We start from the raw sequence: 15,788 nt of genomic DNA on the forward strand, positions 1-15,788 counted from the left end.
AAAACGAAAGGCTCTGCGTTTGTAATGCGCGAGTGTGTGTATGTGTGTTTGTAATGCGCGAGCGTGTGTGATAAGGAGGTGGGGGTGAGAGACCCCGTTGTGTTTTGACCCCCTAAACAACTCCCAGTCTCCATCTCTCTCTCTCTGGTTTAAAGCTTCATCGCTCATTGTGGAGAGACGCATTTGAGCCCAACGCGTCGCTTCATGGACATCGATAGAGCGGAAAGGACGCGACATCATCTCAAACGCGCCGCTAATGCTGGATACTCGGCCCGGTCCACGCTTCTGCTGCTACATTCTTATTAAGGTGGGGTATCTTTACGTCTGCTCATCATATCCTAGTATATCCATAATATAAACCAATTTCCATAAACACAACATTTACACACGGATAAAATAATTTGTTATTCATATAGTATGCGTGTATTCGGAGTAATATTAAAAGGATTTCTCATTCACTCTACACTTGGGCTGTTATTTTGGTGGATACTTTTAAAGTGAAAAGCAATCTCATCCACTACTCTCATATGTGCTTGCATTTATTTTATGATGCCCCAAAACCTCAAATGCTTTTGGACCGGAATATGAATATGCTATCAGTACATGTTTGTGTTACAATGCATGCTTAGTTTTTTCAATGTTTTTTTATGTTTTAGTTCTTGTAGAGAGTGTGTCTTATCTGCCGCTCTGGTGTGTGTTGTCATCCGTCAGTGAGTGTGTGAGCTCGGCTTCCGTATCGCATGGAGAAGAGGGTAGGTCCTGTTTTCCCCTTTATTTTCCAGATCCATTTTTTTCTGCTACTTTGATGCAAAGGATGCTATAATCTGGATATTAAACACACATTGTTTAGCACGTAAGCTAAGATGACCATTAAGATGTAGCCTACAAGCAGCATGTAGTCTACAATCAAAAAAAAAAATCTTATTTTGTAATTGTTAGATTTTTGGCTGACACTTTATAATAACTTACATTCCAACTTCTTAGTTAGTAATAAACATGATTCCATTATGTATTAATTAATCTTAATTAGTTCATGTGCGTTCAAATAGTAAAAAGTAGGCTTTATAGTAGTGGTTATACACTTAGCTCAGATTGATCCTTATTCAAAACAATTACATGTATTCAGAAAAGCAATAAAAGGCAAACATCAGATGGAGTAGTGTAGGAAAATAGCATACAGGCCCTAGAAAGGCAGATGAAGTCGGTAAGTAGGTCAACTTTTGTGCTACAGTGAGCGGCCAAATGAAAAATTCTTGTTGCTTTCTGTCTACTTAGAAATGGTAGATATGATCCTGTTAATTTGGCATCCGTCTGTTCATTCTGAAATATAAGCTATTTTATCTAATGTGTGAAATTGACACTGATTGGTGTTTTTGTTGTTAGTAAAAGCCTGTTATATTCAAAATAAAACTTTGCAGTCAATAAAAAAATATATTGGCGGGTCCTATAAAATAAGTCGGTTTATGTATATTTTCTGAGATGATGTTTGCAAAAGGTTGTGAAGTAAACATTCATCACTCATTTATTTAGAAAAAGCAACGCTGCAACATACATACGTACATACATTCTGTTTATATTTAATTATATTTAGTTTGATTAAAACTTGAATTGGTTGTAGTTTATCTATAATAATCATTATGTGATTAAAAAGATATTGTTGGATTACATTTCCATCAGTAGAAAGCAAAATCATCAACTTTTGTTCACAAATGTTCATATATGTATTTAAGCTATTTACCTTGTAAGCAAGTTTTTCTTACTTAAATGAAGTTATTATAAAGTGCTAAAGTACTAACAATTTGTCACATGGATGTTCTGCATGTTTATGCGTTATATATGTGCTGCATATTTTTAAATTTGTACATTGTCTATCTTTACAATAGGCCTACTTATAATTTTAGCTCAAAATGTCTTTTTTTTGTATGAATTTATTAGTTTTACGTCAATATGTTTATTGGACATGTTTTAAAAATCGTCAGTATCAGAATATTGCAACTTCAGAGCCAAATGCAATGTTTCATAATGAGAACACATATGGAGATATAAGAATGTCATGCATGTAAATATGGAGTTTATATGCTACAGAAAATCCCTCATTGTTTACAGGACCTAAAGATGTTTTTTTTTAGTTAAAATGCACATCGCAGAGATGGCTTACATTAAGTAATGCTATTAGTAATGATTAATACAACTTCCTTCTCAATGAGAGGTGAGCAGTCAATGGAAATGGCTTAAATGAAATTTGTTATTGTGCAGTCAGATTTCACATTTTTTTGAGTCTTTTTCTTCTGTGTTGTTTTTCTGACTGCAGCATTAATCAGAAAGCTGACTGTAAAAGCACCTAATTAGTCTAAATGAGAGCTGGATGACTTTATGTATTTGTATGTAAGCCTGTTAATTATAAATCAGCTGGAAAGTTTTTTTCTTTGGAGTTTATGTCCCTGGGTGAATGTTGCTTGGCGCTCTGAAAAATCGCACATCAAAGCCTCCCCGCAACCAGTGTTTATTAAGGAGGAGATACAATTAGCAGCGACTTCAAACAGCCTCTCGCTAGCTCACATACCCCCACACTAACATAAGGCTGAATCTTATCTTTTAAATGTGTCTTATCACATCTCTGTATCTAGTATGAGGAGCTGATGCAGTACCCAGGCTCTGACGTCATGCCTGTGGGAGACTACAGGGACGCCATGAGGTCACTTCCTCCACCTCACTACGGCCATACTGTGCCTGACTCCCTGAAACACCATCGGGACCAGATCTATGGGTGAGAGTCTGGTTACTTTAACCATCTGTTACCTCCCACGAAACATGAATGAGCACTGCATGTGTTAATATGTATTGCCTTCAGAACTTGGTTACTTTTGCTGGGAGAATTATGAATATGAATGATTATAAAATAAAATTTATTTTAAATATTTAAATATTTATTTTAATTAAATAAAACGGTTGTTTCACAAAAAAAAAAAAAAAATCCCATTGGTCAGATGAACTATTATTCCGGCCCCAAACTTACTGCATTGGTCGAGCCAGTGTTACTGTGTTGGGCTACTCAAATATAAATAGCATTTGCAATTTGAGGGAACGTCAACCTACAAGCAGTTACTTATAGTCGTTTATCCACATTAAGCTGAGAAAGGATATAACATCAAAACAATTACACAATATACCTTTTAAGAACATCCAGAGTAGTTCTGACATTTGTGATGGCATTCATTATTTTATTGCATACAAACAATCATTACTAGGCAGCATTAGCCATGTAGCATTTTCTTACCCTGCAGTGTTTTTTTTTTTTACATTGAGCATATGTGTGTTTATTTGCAGTCATCCTCTGTTTCCACTTCTGGCTCTGGTGTTTGAAAAGTGTGAACTTGCCACCTGCTCACCACGAGACTCCACCTCCATGTCAAACTCCGCCCACCTCCCTGGCATGACCAGTCACAGTGACGTCTGCTCCTCTGAATCATTCAATGATGATATCGCAGCCTTTGCCAAACAAGTGAGTAACCAAGCCAATCACATTAAAGCCAAAAGCACATTACAAGACCGAAGATCGTTGTGCTGCGTGCCTTTATGACCTTTTTTGACCTTTATGCCTTTTAAATTCCAATACAATTTCTACATATAAATTGAAGCCGAATTGAGATAGAAAACAGGACGCAGACTTATAAAAAAGTAGAATAAATGAATGGAAATTCAAAGACATTATTATAACTATCAATTTTAATTAGAGGATTTATGTCTGCGCTGCAAAAAAAGGCTTGTCTTACTTAGTATTTTTGTCTTGATACTAGTGAAAATATCTAAGAAGAAGATGCATTTACTAAATAAGCAAAATGATGTAAGACATTTAGTCTTGTTTCCAGGGGAAAATAAACTAAATTTAGTGCATTGTTTTTAAAACAAGTAAAATTATCTGCCAGTGGGGTAAGTAAAATATTCTTAAAATATGCTTATCTAGTAAATGCATCTTAATATAAGAATTTTTAGATATTTTGACTAAAAACAACACAAAAATATTAACTAAGATAAGCCTTATTTTCAGTGTGGCATGACAAAGAAACAAAGAAAGTAAAACACTGTTTAAACACTAGTTTAACCCATTAACTGTCACCATCCTGCTAGCAGGACGGTTTTACTATATTACAATTAAATCCTAATCTAATTATGACAAACCATATATCGTTGGAAAGGTAAAATAGATATTTTACCACAGTTTTTTTGTCACAAATTATGTAGGAACAGTAATAGATTAATTTACAACAAAAGAGCAGGAGGCTTTTTTGTACAAATATTTATTTTATATAAAAATAATTTTAAAAATAACTTTCTTTACAATAAATGTTATCTTCTGTAACTTTTTTTTTAATGATTTCACTTCTGCAGAGGTATGTTTGTATCCTTTAAAAAAAGAGCAACCTTAGGTCTGTAGTTAAAAAAATTTCATGAATTATAACAATTTAAGTTGTAGTGCATTTTCACGTCTGTGTTCAAAAATGGGGGGGGGGGGGGTTAAAATGTCAAAGACAACATTCTTTTGTCTTGTAGTGTCTTTTTTGCTTTCCTAGAAAAATTGCAGTGCTGCAGACTGCATAAGCATCAAACATTAAAATCATTAAATAATGATTTTTCTGTTATTTATTTTAGATTCGATCAGAGAAACCTATCTTTTCATCGAATCCAGAACTGGATAATCTGGTAAGATATACATAGGTTTTAAATAAGTGGTTCCATGTAATTTTGCAAAGAGTGTAACAATTTTTAACAATATGATCTCTTTGCACAGATGATCCAGGCCATTCAAGTTCTACGGTTTCATCTATTAGAGCTAGAAAAGGTATGTCTCTTCCCTTTTATAAAATGATAAGTGTTTTTAAAGCTTACCCTCATATTATCATGAAACATATCCTAAAAAATCATAACACATTTTTTATTCCTGTAATAATTCACTCACCTTATTTATTATTTGTTTTATTTTATTTTATATTTATATTTTTTATATTTTTATTCATTTTTTTCCTTCATAAGATCTCATTTATTCAATAGTGGCATGTCAAAAACTGACACCATGTTCTTCTCACACTACTTTCAGCTTTTTTTGTACATGAAAGAGCAGCATGAACATGCCATGAATTTTTATCTTCATATACGTCAATGAGCCTGACATCTTTACTTGTCTTTTATAGGTTCATGACCTCTGTGATAATTTCTGCCATCGGTACATCACCTGTCTAAAAGGCAAGATGCCCACTGATTTGGTGCTGGAGGACCGTGAGGGTGGATCCAAATCTGACATGGAAGATTTCACTGGCTCTTGCACCAATCTGTCAGAACAAGTAAGTCAGTAGACACATATCAGGTAGCTAGTTGTTCCTTCTTACTTGTTGGGTGTGTGTGTCTGACTCTGTCTGTCTCTCCTGATCTAGAATCAGTCTTGGTTACGAGACCCAGATGACTGTATGTCGACCCCCTCAGGCACCCCCAGTGCCTCCTGTGGCCTCACCTCACACAGCGCAGAAAACTGCAGCGATGCTGGTACTTGTCATTTTACACACAATAGCTGTAATCTAAATTAAGTGCTATAGTGAAGTAGGGATTGTGTAAACTATATGCAGTGATGAATGCTATAATGTTGCATGTTTAATTCAACAATGGCATCTTGTTATCATCTAGGAAATAAAAACAGTTAATTTTGCATTTGCAATCCAATCCAACAAGATATTTTGTTATGCTTGTCAGGTGACGGGTTGGATGGAAGTGTGGCATCTCCCAGCACGGGAGAGGAAGATGAAACGGATAGAGACAGGCGAAACAACAAGAAAAGAGGAATCTTTCCCAAAGTTGCAACAAACATTATGAGAGCTTGGCTCTTCCAGCACCTGTCGGTAAGGGGAAAAAAAACAACTCATTTACAGTTAAAAGCATACTTGAACATTTAACAAGTATGGTTATTTTGATATATTTTTATAAGGGTTGAGGGAAACAGTAGCATTAGGTGCTAGAATTGGTGGCAGGAAAAACAAATAACAGGAAACTGAGCTTGAAGAAAGTTAACAAAGACAACAGAGGAAAAGGTTTGGAAAAGCTATATATAATTGAATGAAAATGGTCTTTATTGACCATCTCAAGTTAATATCCATGAATTATGAATTTCTGAACTCTTTGATGATTAAGGAAAGGAAAGGAGGTGAAGTGAGGCCAAGTATGGTGACCCATACTAGGAATTTGTGCTCTGCATTTAACCCATCCAAGTGCACACACACAGTAGTGAACACACACCGTGAACAGCCATTGCTGCGGCGCCCGGGGAGCAGTTGGGGGTACGGTGCCTTGCTCAAGGGAGTCACCTGTGGTATTGAGGGTGGAGGGAGTGCTGTACATTCACTCCCCCAACCTACAATCCCTGCCGGACCTGAGACTCGAACCTGCAACCTTTGGGTTACAAGTTCGACTCTCTAACCATTAGGGCCATGGCTTAATATTAATATGGTAATATTAGGCAAATTAATATTGCGTAGATGAGCGCAGCTGAATTGAGCAAAGCATGCAGATGTAACAGTGAGCATATGGTAATTGCCAACTAATGATGCTCCTTTAATTACAAATGTGACCCTGGACCACAAAACCAGTCATAAGGTTAAATTTTTACAAAACTGAGATGTATACATAAATAAATAAAGCTTTTATAAATCTATAAATTTATAAAGCTCAATAAATAAGCTTTCTATTGATATATGGTTTGTTAGGATAGGACAATATTTGGCCGAGATACATCTATTTGAAAATCTGGAATCTGAGGGTGCAAAAAAATCAAAATACTGAGAAAATCATCTTTAAAGTTCTCCAAATTAAGTTCTTAACAATGCATATTACTAATCAAAAGTTACATTTTGATATATTTATAGTAGGAATGTTACAAAAAATCTTCATGGAACATGATCTTTACTTAATTTCCAAACGATTTTTGGCATAAAAGAAAAATCAATAATTTTGACCCATGCAATGTATTTTTGGCTACTGCTACAAATATACCCCAGCGACTTAAGACTGGTTTTGTGGTCCAGGGTCACAAATGATAGAAGATCCAGAAGTTACTAATAATAAACAATAAAAACAAAGTGGGTAATAATGCGGGTAACAAACAGACTTGAGTGAATAAAGATATTATTAAAGAGCATTCTCAGATGACCTGAGGGATGCACAGCAATAACTAGTGTTAAAATAGAAGTTCACTTCCAGAAGAAAAATTTGACAGATAATTTACTCACCCCCTTGTCATCCAAGATGTTCATGTCTTTCTATCTTCAGTTGTAAAGTAATTATGTTTTTTGAGGAAAACATTTCAGGATTTCCCTCCAGGATTTCCCTGCTAGTTTGAACTTCCAAAATGCAGTTTAAATGCAGCTCTAAAGGGCTCTAAATGATCCCTGCCGAGGAAGAAGAGTCTTATCTAGCAAAACAATCGGTTATTTTCTAAAAAAAAAAAAAGTCAATTTATATACTTTTTAATCTCAAATTCTCATCTTGTCTAGCTCTGCGTGCACTCTGTGTATTCCGGTTCAAGACAGTTAGGGTATGTCGAAAAACTCCCATCTATTTTCTCCTCTAACTTCAAAATTGCAAAAGTACTGATCAAACACCCTTGACAAAATTGACACTATTTGACACTATTTGACTCAATAATATTAATATAAAAAAAAAAAAACTTTGTTCTCCTCTCTTTCTTGATCTTCCCTTTCTAGCCTCTACTCATCTAACAACGCCTAATATATGGTATTTTTGAGCACTTCCTATGTTGATCTGCCTCCTTAGGATGAATCACTTGCTTTGGATAAAAGCGTCTGCTAAATGAATAAATGTAAATGTAAATGTAACAAAAAAAGGTAAAACAGCAATGTAGGATGATTTTGAAGTTGGAGGAGAAAATGAGATGGGAGTTTTTCAACATACCCTAACTGTCTTGAACCGGACCACACAGAGTACACACAGAGCTGGGCAAGAGGAGAATTTGAGGTTAAAAAGTATATAAATTGTAAATTTTTTTAGAAAATAACTGATTGTTTTGCTAGATAAGACTCTTCTTCCTCGGCTGGGATCATTTAGAGCCCTTTGAAGCTGCATTGAAACTGCATTTTGGAAGCCAGCACCATAGAAGTTCACTATATGGAGGGAAATCCTAAAATGTTTTCGTCAAAAATGTTTTCGCCACGACTGAAAAAAGAAAGACATGAACATCTTAGATGACAAGGGGGTGAGTACATTATCTGTAAATTTTTGTTCTAGAAGTGAACTTTTCCTTTAAGGACTTTGTTCCTTTACAAATACATTTTACATAGTTATTTATTGCAGAAAAAACCTACTTGCTTGAAAAAGTCATTCTAAAAATGGTGCAAATTCCACTTGCTACTCTTCCAAAAACGAATGATTATGTGAATAGGTAACCCCCAGCACTGCCTATAACAATACAGTTATGTATTTTTGTGCTCTCACAAAAGTCACACCACTAACTTAGACTTATGATTGTGTGTTACCTTTTTCCCCTCTCTCAGCATCCATATCCGTCTGAGGAACAGAAGAAACAGCTCTCCCAAGACACGGGTCTCACTATACTGCAGGTCAATAACTGGTTAGTAATCATTCTTTTTTTTTTTTTACCAATAATCAACCTCTCTTATTACATGCCATCATATTCACCTACTTAAAATAATGAGCTGTTTAATGTGTGTGTGTTTTCCATTTACATTTTGGTTCTGCATTTTAAACTGATTCAAATACTCTCATTTATAATAACGTGTTTCTTTTGTTCTAATCTCTAACCTAAAAATGCTCTTGCTGTCTCCCCTTAGGTTTATAAATGCCAGACGCAGAATAGTCCAGCCAATGATTGACCAATCAAATCGCTCAGGTGAACTAAAGTTATACTGGATTTGTGTATTTGTTTAGCAATGGCTTGTTTTACATTCCTACTGTATGGTAAATGAACATTCATGAATAACACAAATCTGTGTGTGTTTTTCCTCAGGCCAGAGTGCTCCGTACAGTCCAGAGGGGGCAGCTCTAGGAGGATATGGGTTAGATGCACAGTCTCATTTAGGTCTTAGGACAGCAGGTGAGAACAGCTTTTTTTTATAAGGAAACCTATTTACCATGATATACCTGTTATCTGAGTTTGACTCTCTCTCTCTCTCTTTCTCCATTGTCAGGACTTCAGGGAATGCCATCCCTGCCCACAGATTACCCCGGGGCCCTTTTACCCCAGCCGGGATACTCGCACGCCGGCCCATCTTTGCACCCCTACCCCGGCCCCCACACTGCCATGCTGCTCCATCCACCGCCCCACAGCCACCCCGCTGAACCCCTCATAGGACAAGGCCTTGACATACATGCCCACTAACTGAGAGCGGAGCAGGGGAGGGTGCGCTGAAAATGGGATGGAAGGGTACATTGTAAATTGACTTTGCAGTACCACAGCCCATCATTCTCACCAAACCTTCAGGGCATCACCGCGGTCGACACATAATGACTCTGAGAATGTCTTAAATGCACTGACCTGGCATCACAAATGTATCAAAATGTCCATTTTATGCACTCAGCTCCCATGCAATGCCCGTCGCAAATGCCTGACAGACTTGTTACATTCCTTAACCATTTATCAACATTCATTACTATCTGATCTCCTCATGACAATGCTCTGAATGCACTCTACTTAATACATCTATCTACTAGTTTTTATGCACATTGCTGGGTTTGATTGATATACCCATGTCTTCCTATGGCCTTAGGGGTGAGCTGAAATCTTCCTTAATCTTAACATTAAGGCCTTCATTGCCTTTCTTGCCTTGCCTTCGAAAACCCTCTTGAGGATCACAAACGGAAAAACACATATGCATATACCTCCTCAGTCCTGAAATAGTCTTCTGAGATGAACAATTGCACCAAATCCTTAGAACCGAACTGCTGAACGTGGTTAATAAAATGTAAGGGTGAAGCTCACGAAACCAGGTCACATTTCACCCCAAAATCAAAAGACATTTTGCAAAAGAAACCTACACTTTTAAAAATAAAAGTGCTTCACGATGCCATATAAGAACCTTTTTGTCTAAATGGGTTCATAAAAAAGTTTTTCTTTTGTTGCAAATAAGGTTCTTTAGATTATAAAAAGGTAAGCAAGAAATGGTTCTTTCAACAGCCTTTGACTGAATGGTTCTTTGTGGAACCCAAAATGGTTCTTCTATGGAATCGCTTTTGAAGCACCTTTATTTTTAAGAGTGTATTTATAGAGAGGAATTAGCAAACATTTTGCATTATGATATTATTTTCATGACAATGAATTGCATTTTCCAGAAAATTCCTGCTGTAATGTGTCTGGATGTTTTTTTTTTTTTTTTTTGAATTCCTAATTCTTGGAAGAAAAATATCATTCTTGTTTTGATTTTGGGGTGAAACGGCTATTTTGAGAGATTTTGTGAGATTCACCCGTAAAAAGTCAGAGTCTTTATCTTCCTAGCTGAGGGCCATATACATTTCTTTCAGTTCTGCTAAGTCAGTCTCACTTTTAGTTTTACACATTATTTAATTTAATTTTGTTTTGTTGTTAAAATTGTGTTTGTATTTATCTGTGTCAGAACTACGGCTACTCCAAAACTTTAAAGTGACAATAATCCGAGTGCCACGTTTTTTGAATATCTCGATTTGATAAAGAAGTGAATATGTTCTTCAGTTATTTGAAGTTTATGTGAAAGTTTACCTGCTGAGGTCCCGACAGGCACATTTTTTGGTTTGCTTTAAAGGACCTGACTCACATTATCATCAATAATTTGTCTAATTTTATCACAGTACCAGTGTATTAATGAATACAAGAATCTCTGACAGTACTTTTGGAGATTTGTTGGAAAGCAATGGACATCAATCTTGGAAACCTAAGCTCTTTTTTGTCATTCCCCTGTCTGCATTAAAACATTATATGACTGTTGATGTGTTTATGATGATATGATTTAAGGTATCACTTTATCAACAAAATATTGAGTTCAAGCATTGACACAATGTTTCCTTTGGCCATTTAAAAATTTAAAGAGGAATTTAAAGTCAATGTAACTAATGAGTAATGCATATTTAATTAGATGCATTTCTAAACCCAGACATATTGATAAAGCACAACAAACCCACTCTATAAATGAAAAAGTGATCAAATAATTGTTCAATGAAACAATTGAAGACTAAGAATTTGAGAAGCAAAATTTCAACTGATTCAATAAAATCACAATTGTTGTTTTTAGCATTTTGGGGGCAATTTTTATATATTGTATCTCTGTTTAAAAGGTATCAAAAAGTGAAACTGCAGACAAAAAAATAAAAAATAAATTAAAGTTTCTACATGTGGGTTGGCTTTTACTTTCCTTGTCATCACAAATCTCTGCCAAAGTGTTTTTCATGCATCAGTACTTTTCTGGCTCCATGTACACCCCCATACATGCCATCCAGCCTTGTGTGATAGATTCAGCCTGCAGCAGGGGTCAGAGTTCATTGAAGGGTTAACAGGAAGAGGCCTATCTCTCTGACCCCTTAAGGTCACCCAAGTCCCTCCACTTTAATTTCTTTTCCTATTTTTTTTTGGCCATAAATTAGCTTTTCTACTCCTTTTCCTTTGTATTACAATTTTTTATTTGGATTATTTAATGTTTTGTCCAGCAAGTAGAAAAGACACTGATTTTGCTTAATTTAAGTTTGATAAGAAAAATCTGTATCAGAATCTATATCAGCTTGTCATTTTTCAGTTACAGTGTAATTCTGAAAACACTACAATATTGTTGAGTGTAATGTCATATAAGCATTCTATATAATAAATGTTGCAATGAATATATTTTCTTCTTTAATGTGATAAGATATATTTGACAAATGAATAAAGCTTAATGTTTACATGGCAGGTTTATTTAATGTTTTAAGTTAAAAAATGATATGGGAAATCAACACAACCATGCTCAAATCAAAACTTTAATTTATTACATTTGTAATGAATGATCACTTTTGTCATATATTACCACCATATTTAGATGGTGCACAATCAAGCAGCTCCACTTTATAATTATACGTCACCGTTCACAGCACAATATCAGCAAAATTGTCGTGAACAAGCTGCTGCAAATAATACATGCATTGTGGGCTTGTGACTGAAGAGAAGTGTGAAAGTGTGTGTGAGACAGAAAGGAAAAATCCAGGCAGGTTGTTAATGATCCATCCGTTGGTTTAATGTAGAGAATAATTGGTTTGAAAGTGTTGGGGTGCATTTTGCCACCGGCACTTCTCTATTTATCTCCATTAACTGCAACTTCGTTTTAGCTCACACTCCTTACAAAGCTGTCAATCAAAGCATCACAAATTCAGAATGTGTGTATTTGAAAGCCAGCTCCTCTTTGTTGCTATGTTTAGTCTTTAAATAGCTCAGGCTTTAACCGTCTGTGTATTCAGCGACACACAAAAGAAGGTCATATATCTAATTTATGCCCTTTGCTAGATTATTTGAATGTATCTACACATGATCCATTGCATGAGTGAAAAATGCATGATTGTTTATTACAAAATTATGACTTAAGTTTCAGATGTTGTTGGAAATGAAATGGCTTAATAGACTGTAATATTTAAATTTCGACTGAGTGCCAGATGTCTGAATACATAATAGGGCTTGTAACCTGGTTCCTCTAGGCTTTTGTTAGCTGTTTGAATAAGGATTTTTCTATATAAACAATGTATTAACAATTATGTGCATGTGCGTTTATTTGCACCGTTCACAATGTACTGCCAAGTGATATTACACTGCAAAACTCACTTAGATGTTTTGTCTTGTTTCCAGCCAAAATATCTAAAAAGTCTTAAATTAAAATTACTTGATTTTCTAGACAAGTTTTCAGAAAAAAACAAGTCAAAATTAAGTACGTTTTTCCTTTAGAACAAGCAAAATAATCTGCCAATGGGGTAAGAAAAAAAATCTTATTTTAAACAAAAAACAAGATTATTTTTCTTACCCCACTGGCAGGTTATTTTGCTTGTTTTAAGCACTTCATTTTGACTTGTTTTTTTCTGAAAACAAGACAATAATTTTTACACCTTCCTGATTTGAGAATTTTTAGATATTTTGGCTGGAAACAAGACAAAAATCTAAGTAAGAAAAGCATTTTTGCAGTGTATATATCAAAGTGTAAAGAAAGAATGTGAATTATTACACACAGTCTCCTGTTTTTGCTCTTTCAAATGTAATTGTATAATGTATGTATGATGAACATGTCTAAGGGTGATTATTATGTGTTGTCTGTTCACGAAATAGATAAGATGTGGTTAAAAAAAGGAAAATATATTGCTGTCTAATATAAAACAAAAAACTTAAATGACAAATAACAAATACCTATCGTTTACAAATCAATATTAGAACACACAATGAGAACTCAATATCTTTCTTAGTAAAAAATAACATGTACAATACTTCCACCTTGTGGCAGCATTTTCATAGTAGGCCTACATACAGTGCCCTCCACAAATATTGGCACTCTTGGTAAATATGAGCAAAGACAGCTGTGGAAATAGATCTGCATCATTTATCCTTTTGATCTTTCATTCAAAAATTCACAAAAAAAATTTTTTTTGGGGGGGAGGGGGATCTCATTATGATATAAATGTTTTTCTCTAGTTCACATTGGCCACAATTGGGCACCCCTAGAAATTCTTATGAGTAAAATATCTCTGAAGTATATTCATATTTACATGTTTTAGCACACCAGGATGACTATGAGCATGAAATTGTCCAGCCATGACTTCCTGTCATGCAAGATTATAACTATGAGGAACTCCCTTAATCATCCATCACAAGGAGTAAAACCAAAGAATATAGTTCTGATGTGCAGAACAAGATTGTTGAGCTTCACAAAATAGAAAGTGGCTGTAAGAAAAGAGCTATTTCTAACATCAGGGCAATAATTAAGAAGTTCCAATCAACAGAATATTTTACAAATCTTCCTGGAAAAGGATGTGTGCCTATATCGTCCGAATGCACGGTGAGGAGGAGAGTCTGAGACTCTTCAAGGATCACAGCTGGAGAATTGCAGAGATTAGTTGAGTCTTGGGGCCAGAAAGCCTAAAAATATACTATATCACCTCATGTTGTTTAGGAGGGTTTCAAGAAAAATCCTGCTTGCTCATCCAAAAACAAACTCCAGCATATTCAGTTGTCAGGTACGACAGGAACTTCAATCAGGACTGGCTTCAGTGGTCATATGAAGCAAACAAAAACAAAACAAACAAAAAAAGTCCAGATGGGTTTGGTGCAAACAGAGATAAAAAAAAAAAAAAAGTACCCCATGCCCACAGTTAAATATAAACTTCTCTTTAAAGTAGAAGTTCACTTCCAGAACAAAAATTTACAGATAATGTACTCACCCCCTTGTCATCCAACATGTTCATGTATTTCTTTCTTCAGTCGTAAAGAAATGATGTTTTTTAAGGAAAATATTTCAGGAGTTTTCTCCATATAGTGGACTTCTATGGTACCCCGAGTTTGAACTTCCCAAATGCAGTTTAATTGCGGCTTCAAACTATCCCAAATGCAGTTGTAAACTATCCCAGCCGAAGAAGAATATTATCTAGCGAAACAATCATTTTTAAAAAAAAATACAATTTATATACTTTTCAACCTGAAATGCTTGTTTGTTTGTTTCTTTCTGGATTCAAGCCATTTAGAATACGTCGAAAAACTTCCATCTCATTTTCTCCCTCAACCTCAAAATCGCCCTACATCGCTGTTTTAACTTTTTTTGTTAAGGGTGTACCCTAAACTGTCTTGAAGCAGAAAAAACAGAGTTCAGGCAGAGCAGGACAAGATGAGTGTTTGAGGTTAAAAAGTACATAAATTAAAATAAATAAATAAATAACCGATGGTTTCGCTAGATAAGACCCTTTTTCCTCAGTTGGGATTGTTAACAACCACATTTGGGATTGTTTGAAGCCACATTTAAACTACATTTTGGAAGTTCAAACTCGGGGGACACCATGGAAGTCCACTATATGGAGAAAAATCCTGAAATGTTAAAACATAATTTCTTTACGCCTGACGAAAGAAAGACATGAACATCTTGGATGACAAGGGGGTGAGTACATTATCGGTAAATTTTTGTTCTGGAAGTGAACCTCTTTAATTAATTTGTCTGCCAGAGATCCTGGACATCTTGTTTAGATACATGGTTTCTATCATATACCAACAGATAAAAAAATCTAAACATGACTGCCTCTATTAGAAATCTTATAATGGGTCGTGGTGGGATATTCCATCAGGACAATGATCCAAAACAAACACAAAAATATGTCACTGAAGACAAAATGAGTGCCCCAGTTCCCTGATCTAAACCCTATAAAAATGAGTAGGGTGAACTGGAGGGGAAGCACCAATATGGAGCTGGGAATCTGAAGGATCTGGAGTTATTCTGTATGAAATAATGGTTTCTGATCTCCGTTTTCTAAACCCATCAGACATAGGACAGACACGGAGCTATTATCTTGGGAAAAGGACATGGCAATAATTGGGTGCCAATAATTGTGGCCAACGTGAACAAGAGAAAAATATTTATTTCATAATTAGATTTAACCCCCACTTTCCAATGTTTTGCTTCAATGAAAGGTTAGAATTTTGTGAATTTTTTGTATGAAAGATCAAAAGGATAAACAATGCAGATTTATTTCCACACCTGCCTTTGCTTATATTTAACCAGGTGCCAATATTTGTGGAGGGCACTGAAAGTAGATTG

The 15,788-nt window shown here is 35.3% G+C and overlaps 1 protein-coding gene across 1 annotated transcript; it reads left to right on the forward strand.

Annotated features, from left to right (window-relative positions):
- The first annotated feature begins 32 nt into the window (after positions 1–32).
- On the forward strand, positions 33–11,372 carry meis3 (myeloid ecotropic viral integration site 3). Its single transcript, XM_073817745.1, has 13 exons — positions 33–307; positions 657–752; positions 2,628–2,767; positions 3,328–3,502; positions 4,651–4,701; positions 4,790–4,840; positions 5,190–5,339; positions 5,430–5,538; positions 5,743–5,888; positions 8,553–8,629; positions 8,850–8,908; positions 9,026–9,112; positions 9,207–11,372. Exons 2-13 carry the CDS (start codon positions 741–743, stop codon positions 9,395–9,397), a joined length of 1,248 nt encoding a protein of 415 aa, XP_073673846.1. The 5' UTR covers positions 33–307; positions 657–740; the 3' UTR covers positions 9,398–11,372.
- Positions 11,373–15,788: the final 4,416 nt, after the last annotated feature.

The sequence above is a fragment of the Garra rufa genome, chromosome 14 (genome assembly GCF_049309525.1).
Source record: "Garra rufa chromosome 14, GarRuf1.0, whole genome shotgun sequence".
Taxonomy (NCBI): Eukaryota; Metazoa; Chordata; class Actinopteri; order Cypriniformes; family Cyprinidae; genus Garra; species Garra rufa.